The following is a 6906-nucleotide window of genomic DNA, read 5'->3' on the forward strand; positions in this document are numbered from 1 at the left end:
TTTATACAGGAGCTGTCAAACGATCAGCCAATCAGCTGTCGAGCGCTTCCCGCTTAAACTCTTAGTCAGCGCAAGCTCAGAATACAACACTCCTCCCCCCTAAGTTTGCGCAGGCGTAGTCCTATAAATACGCTGGACGCCGCCTGATTCGGCCGGATGCCCTAGGCCCTTCTGCATCGCTTGGAGGCTCTGGTTGTTCGCCCGAGGACTCTGCATTGGAGGACGGAGATCGCCCGGGCCGCCGAAGAGCGAAGGATGGTGCTGGCCCACCAAGTAAGTCGCCGCTTCGGTTTGGGGCTCCGGCTGCTTGTCCTCTGTTGGCCGCCTCGTTTCTTTGCCCTGCATCGTCCGTCGGAGGTGTCAGGGTTGGCAGGTCGGTTGACGGCTGCTGGCTTGTTGGTGTTTGGCGCCTGCTCCGCAACTGGTCGCAGTGGCGCTTCCAGTCTCTGCCGTCGAGGAGCCTGACCCTGTAGGAGCAGGGCCCGGTCTGGTCAGTTATTATGCCCAGTAGCCACAAGGGATGTCCTACATAATTCCGGGCATACACTGCCTCCCCCAGGACGAAGGAGCGGGACCCTCCCTGGGAATCCAAGGGTGTCTGAGCGGAATAAGTAGGGTGCAAACGGTCGAGGGTTGTACGCAACCGCCGTCCCATGAGACGTTCGGCTGGGCTCGTATTCGACTCTGGCGAGGGAGTGGAGTGTTGGGCTAGCAGGAAGGCGTCAATGCATTCCTGCCAGGGAAGGTGGGCCAATTTGGAGAGAGCTTCCTTTACGGAGCGAACAGCGCGCTCCGCCAAGCCATTGCTAGCGGGGTGAAAAGGGGAGGTGAGGGCATGTCAGATGCCCAGGGAAGCAAGGAACGCCTCAAACTTGGTAGCTGTTAGTTGAGGCCCGTTATCGGACACCAACACATCGGGTAGGCCATGGGTTGCAAAAAGGCGGCGCAGGGTCGCGATTAGTGCGTCTGCTGTGGTGGAAGACATGTGGACGACCTCGACCCATTTTGAGAAGGCGTCCACAGCAATGAAGAGCATACGGCCGTGAATGGGGCCTGCAAAGTCAACGTGGATCCGGGACCATGGAGTGGATGGCGGCTCCCACGTTCGCGGCTCGGCTTTAGGCAGCAGTGCCTGGGCACCCTGGCATTGCGGGCAGCCGGCGACATGGTCGGCTATGTCTTGGTCAAGCTTGGGCCACCAAACGTAGCTCCTACCTAGGGCCTTCATCCTAACAATTCCGGGGTGAGCGTGATGCAGTTGCCGCAGGACGGTAGTCCTCAGTGAGGCCGGTACAACTACCCTATGGCCCCACAGTAAGCAGCCGTGCTGAACGGATAGCTCCGCCAGGCGTGATTTGAAGGGAAGGAAAACGGGGTCTACGGGGTCTTTCGGCCACCCTCGCTTAACCCAGTCTAGTACCGGGGATATTACCTGATCCCTTGTGGACACCCGGGCGATGTCGGCGGCAGAGAGTGGAAGGTTGAGGTCGTCTATAAGGAACACAGGTGCGGCAGCAGCAGGGTCTTCCAGGGCCTCTGGCAGGGGGCAACGGCTGAGGGCGTCGGCATGGGCGATCTGCTTTCCCGGCCGGTGGTGCAACTGGTAGTCATAGGACGCGAGGAAAACAAACCAGCGGGTCATGCGTGGGGAGAGAACCTGAGGGGCAGGGCGATCTCCAGCCAGCAACCCGAGTAGGGGCTTGTGATCGGTGACAATTTGAAATGGGCGGCCGTACAAGTAATGGTGGAACCGGCACACCCCAGCCACAATGGCAAGAGCCTCTTTATCAATTTGGGCATAGTTACGTTCAGAGGCAGAGAGCGTGCATGAAAAATAGGCAACTGGCACCTCTGCTCCGCTGGGTAACTGGTGGCAAAGGACGGCGCCCACCCCATAGGGGGAAGCGTCACAAGCGAGCACAAGAGGCAAGTGCTCGCTGTATTGTACTAGGACATCGTTGGAGATGAGAAGCTGTTTGACAGCTAGGAAAGCGGATGCCTCTCGGCGGCCCCAAACCCAGGGGGCGCCTGAGTCCAGGAGGCGATGGAGCGGTTCTGCGACTGATGCTTTGTGGGGCAGAAATACAGCGTAAAAATTAAGTAGGCCTAAAAAGGCCTGTAACTCAGCTCTGTTAGTGGGGGCAGGAGCCTCCACGATGGCTTTGGTCTTGGCAGCCGTGGGGTGGATGCCACTGCCATCAATGAGGAAACCAAGGAATTCTATCTGTGCTACCGCAACCTGGCACTTATCTCTCTTGACCTTCAGTCCCACTTGTTGGAAACGTTGGAGAACTAAGCGCAAACGGGCCATGAGTTCGTCCATGGAGGTGGCTGACACGAGGACGTCATCAAAATAGGGGACGACGCCTCGGAGTCCTTGGAGCAGCCGCTCCATCAAACTCTGGAACAGTCCTGGGGCAATGCTGACCCCAAACTGCAATCTGTGGCAACGGAAAGCGCCCCGGTGTGTGATGATTGTCTGGGCTTCCGCTGCTTCATCGTCCACCACCAGCTGTTGATAAGCTTGGGCGAGGTCGAGCTTCGCGAAAACAGTCCCCTCGCCCAAGGTGTGCAGCAAATGCTGGACCACTGGCACTGGGTACGCTTTGGAAGGCAGGGCACGGTTGATCGAGCAGCGGTAGTCAGCGCAAATCCTTACGCTGCCATCTGGCTTGATGGGTAACACAATGGGTGTTTCCCACCGGGCATGGTCCACTGGCTCTAGGACACCTTGAGCCACCAGCCTGTCCAACTCGGCGTCCACTTTTGGTTTGAGTGCGATGGGTACTCGGCGAGGCTTCATTCGCACCGGCTGTACTGACGGGTCGAGGTTAAAAGACACGGGTGTGCCGGTGTATTTGCCTAGTGAGCCATCAAACACCGCAGGGAATTCGGCTACTAGGCAATCAAGGGCTGACTTGCTTAGATGGTGGATTCCGCTGATCTGCAGGCCTAGGGACTGGAACCAGTCGAGGCCGAGAAGGCTAGGCAACCGCCCTTCTACTATGATGAGGGGTAACCGGCCGTCAAACCCCTTGAACTGCACTCTGACCTTGCGGGTGCCAATTACTGGAATCAGGTTGCCCTGATAGTCTCTTAACGTAAGATTACAGTCTTGTATTTGGCGTTTTGACAGCTGTGGCAGCAGTCGCTTAATCGTGCTCCAGGACACGATGGAAGTTGCGGATCCGGTGTCTAACTCCATCTCGCAGGGCTTCCCTTCCACGGTAACCGTTATCTGTATCTTTTTCTGGAGCTGGTGGCAGGAGAGATCCTGGGTAGCATTTCGGAGGATGGCGTGGCAGTCCATCCTGGCCTTCTTGGGGCCATTAGTTCGGTTCCTCGGTTGTCGAGACCGATCGGTTTGGAAGTCAGAGGAGGACATGGGCTGCGCGGCTCGGCACACCCGAGCGATGTGGCCCTTCCTGCCACATCGCTGGCAGAGGGCTTGCCTAAATCTGCACTCAGCTCTCTCGTGGTTGCCTCCGCAACCAACACATGCAGAACTAGGGTCGCCCTTCCTCTGCGGAACGCTCTTTTTGTTCGCCTCGTGAAGGCGGTTAATGTCCTCCTCAGAGTTCTCAAAATCCGAATCCTCACTTTCAGAGTCTAGTAGGCCGGTAGCTGTGTTGAATGTATTGGCCGGAGGCGCTGCTGTGGCAGACCGGCTCTTTGCGATGGTGGCTAAGGATGCTGCAGCCATTTCGGATGCCCGAAGCTCATCGAAGGCGGTCTGGAAGGAGAGATCTGTTTTGGTTAGTAGTCGCTTCTGCAGCTTGAGGTCTCTCAGGCCACACACAAGGCGGTCGAGGAGGGCCTCGTCCAAATCCCGGAACTCGCAGTGGAGAGTGGCCGATCGTAACGCTGCAACGTAGGCGCTGACGGACTCCCCCTCAGCTTGGCTCCTCTGGTGAAACGCATGCCGGCGGGCTATCTTGGACAGAGACGGAGCGTAATGGCTTGTCAGCTTTGCCATCAGCACGGGCCAGGGAACGGCCTTAATGGGCTCAGGAGCTGTGAGAGCCCTGGCAGTATGGAAAACATCTGTGCCACAGACGGACAGGAAAAACGCGCATTTTCGCTCGTCTGTCAGCTCGGTGAGGTCGTGCGCGACCAAAAAACATTCAAACCGAGCTGTGTAAGACTCCCATGTCTCAGAGCCATAGTTGCATGGCGCGAAATTTAACGTGGCCATTCCTGTCAGAGCCAGCGACGTCTCGTCGCGGTAGAATTAAGCGCGGTTCTAGTGACTCAGCGAGTGACTTCAGCAGTAAGTGACTTCAGCTTCTCGCACCTCAGTTTGGCAATCCCACCCTCGTCGCCAGTGGTGTGTACCAAGGACCTGTGGGTAGCCAGAAGAACTGAGGCGGAGACAGGAATAAAGGCTAACAAGTTTATTCCCTTAAAGTACAAGCTAACAGCTCAGAACCGGCTTAGATAGGAACGCGCGCTGCTCGTTTGGACAGCTCCCTATTTATACAGGAGCTGTCAAACGATCAGCCAATCAGCTGTCGAGCGCTTCCCGCTTAAACTCTTAGTCAGCGCAAGCTCAGAATACAACACTAAATGTTTATGGAATATTTATATTTAACATTATATATAAACCCAGTCACTATAGCTTAGCCAATAAATTACAGTTCACAAAAACATCACAGCTTAGCATGTTGGATGAACCAGCCACTATGATGGTGGAAGGTCCATTTGCAGAATTTTTGCACTTATAGTAAAAGCAGAATGGTCAATTGCATTAGGAGCATGTTCTTCCTTTCCTTTATTAATAGAATGTTAAAAAGAGAAAAGTATCAAATGGCTTCTTCCCTGAAGTTTCATTTCAGTATTGCATTCATGATGATCAAGTTGTGGTCACCGCAGGCTGATGTTTACACATTTTTAAATGAAAGCTTAAACACTGAGCAGAATTGCATTCTGAGCTGAATATTTCATAATTAAAAAAGTAACCAGCAATATAATGGTTAGAGCACTTTCAAATTCTCCTTGAACTGAAAATATGCTCCTGGCATATATAAGGTAACAGATACCTTCTTTAGAAAGCTTTGTAGCAGAAATAAACTAGCTACACATTTCCAAGAACGTGCATTCAATGGATTGAAAGATGTGGTTGAAATCTGTCTTTTCAACATACGATTTGCCCTTGGGCTAGTTGAGGCTAGAACCTGATTATTGCAAGAGAAGAGAGAAGATAAATAATGGCATGTTCTGGCCATGAGCAACTTCAGTGTTCATTGTTGCAATACTTTCATCTCATTGGTCTATTGTGCAGCCAATTTGTCTTTCATCCAAAATAAAAAAGTGCCTCTTCAAAAGCTTTCTCATCTCATGTTTGATGGAATTATAAGATAACTATTTCAAATCCTATTAGATTTGCTAATAAGACTAGCCCGCTGTTCTATTCTTGATTTACATGGAAAAATAACTGGTGTGTAATTAGAAATGTTCCTGAAAAGCTAAATTTAGATTTCAATGACAGCAATTCAGATATTTGGATGGTGATCAATGTATTAGATCTAATGTTAGGTTCATGTGGAAGATGAAAATCGTTTCCTTAATTGCAAAAATACAACATCTGCATATGTTCTCATATTTACTCCAATAATGATTTGAGAATGGAGGCACTCATTTAAGTTTTGGGGAAGAAATTACAATGGTGGGAACTACTCAGTTCTGCAAAAAGGACTCGTGAATATATATTGAATGATACAATTAGCAGCCAAAGAGCTCAAAGGGAAAAAAATATGGCTAAAGTTAAACAGGCCTTTTATGTAACTGAACTTTGAGTCAACCCAGTTAAGAAACACAATTTATCAGATATTCAGCTATAATTGAAAATTGGACCATTAAGATTCTGAGCTTCCATAGTTTATCAGATAAACAGTGTACTGCAATACTATTTGCACAGCTATAGTCCACAATAGTTTTCATTAAGTGGGTATACTACCTGGATTAAAATAGTATCTTAAACATCCTGTTTTTTTTTACTGACTAGAAAGTTCCCCTCAAGATAGATTTGTTTGTTTGTTTGTTTGTTGTGTAAAATGCTGTAACAATTGTGATTTCCCACCATACCCCCTTTGTATTGTATACTGCCATGGCAGCCACTAGTTTTATAAACAGCATCTGCCTTCCTGCCTAAAACTGCTTTACAATGCAGCTCAGAGAGAACAATTCTCTTAGGCCCAGTTTTGACCTTGAAAATATCTGTTCTGCTTTCACTGAAGTCAATTGATGCTAGCTCTCTGCACATAAAGACGCTTGCTCCTTATAACAACTCCTCCTTCTGCTATTTCAAGTTATGTGTGTGTGAGAGAGAAAGAAGGAGGAGGAGGAGGAAGAGGAGGACATATTATGCAGCCACTTTTATTATAATGCCACATTAAACTGTGGTCAAGTATGCAAGGTAAGCAATTGCTACTGATCTCTATTGTAGATGCTCCTTAGATGTGTTAGGCTTACTTTATGCACCTTTCAGAGCACGGCCATAATGGCCAAGCAAACACGGAACTGATTGTTCACTTTATGCAATAAATGAATTGAGCAGAAACATTATATTTGCATTATTATTATTACATTAGAATTGTCTACCGACACATTGATTTTTGAGACATCTTTCTGGGTATATACTGAAATCCCAACAGTTGTCACTTTCTTTATGTGCCATCAGTGGAATTGGCACAGTGTGGAGGATGCTAAGCAAATACCTACTGGGAGCAGTTCCACACACACTGTGTTGAATGTCACAATTTCTCTCTTTTCTCCAATCTACCCTCACTGGCTTTCTCTTTTCTTCCATGTGTTTGGCTTGTTTCCTCTGTTTTTTTTAAATTCAGCCTTACTGCGAACATCTCAGACATGTTCCCCTTTCCATTCACTTCCTATATAATTGGCTAT

At 49.8% G+C, this 6906-nt stretch overlaps 1 protein-coding gene across 1 annotated transcript; it reads right to left on the minus strand.

The window, feature by feature from the left end:
- Positions 1 to 838: 838 nt before the first annotated feature.
- Positions 839 to 3976, minus strand: LOC116512414 (uncharacterized protein K02A2.6-like). Its single transcript, XM_032222887.1, has 2 exons — positions 3852 to 3976; positions 839 to 3287 (listed from the first exon to the last, which is right to left on the minus strand). The coding sequence occupies exons 1-2, from the start codon at positions 3974 to 3976 to the stop codon at positions 839 to 841; spliced, it is 2574 nt and encodes an 857-aa protein (XP_032078778.1).
- Positions 3977 to 6906: the final 2930 nt, after the last annotated feature.

Source organism: Thamnophis elegans, chromosome 8 (assembly GCF_009769535.1).
Source record: "Thamnophis elegans isolate rThaEle1 chromosome 8, rThaEle1.pri, whole genome shotgun sequence".
Lineage (NCBI taxonomy): Eukaryota > Metazoa > Chordata > Lepidosauria > Squamata > Colubridae > Thamnophis > Thamnophis elegans.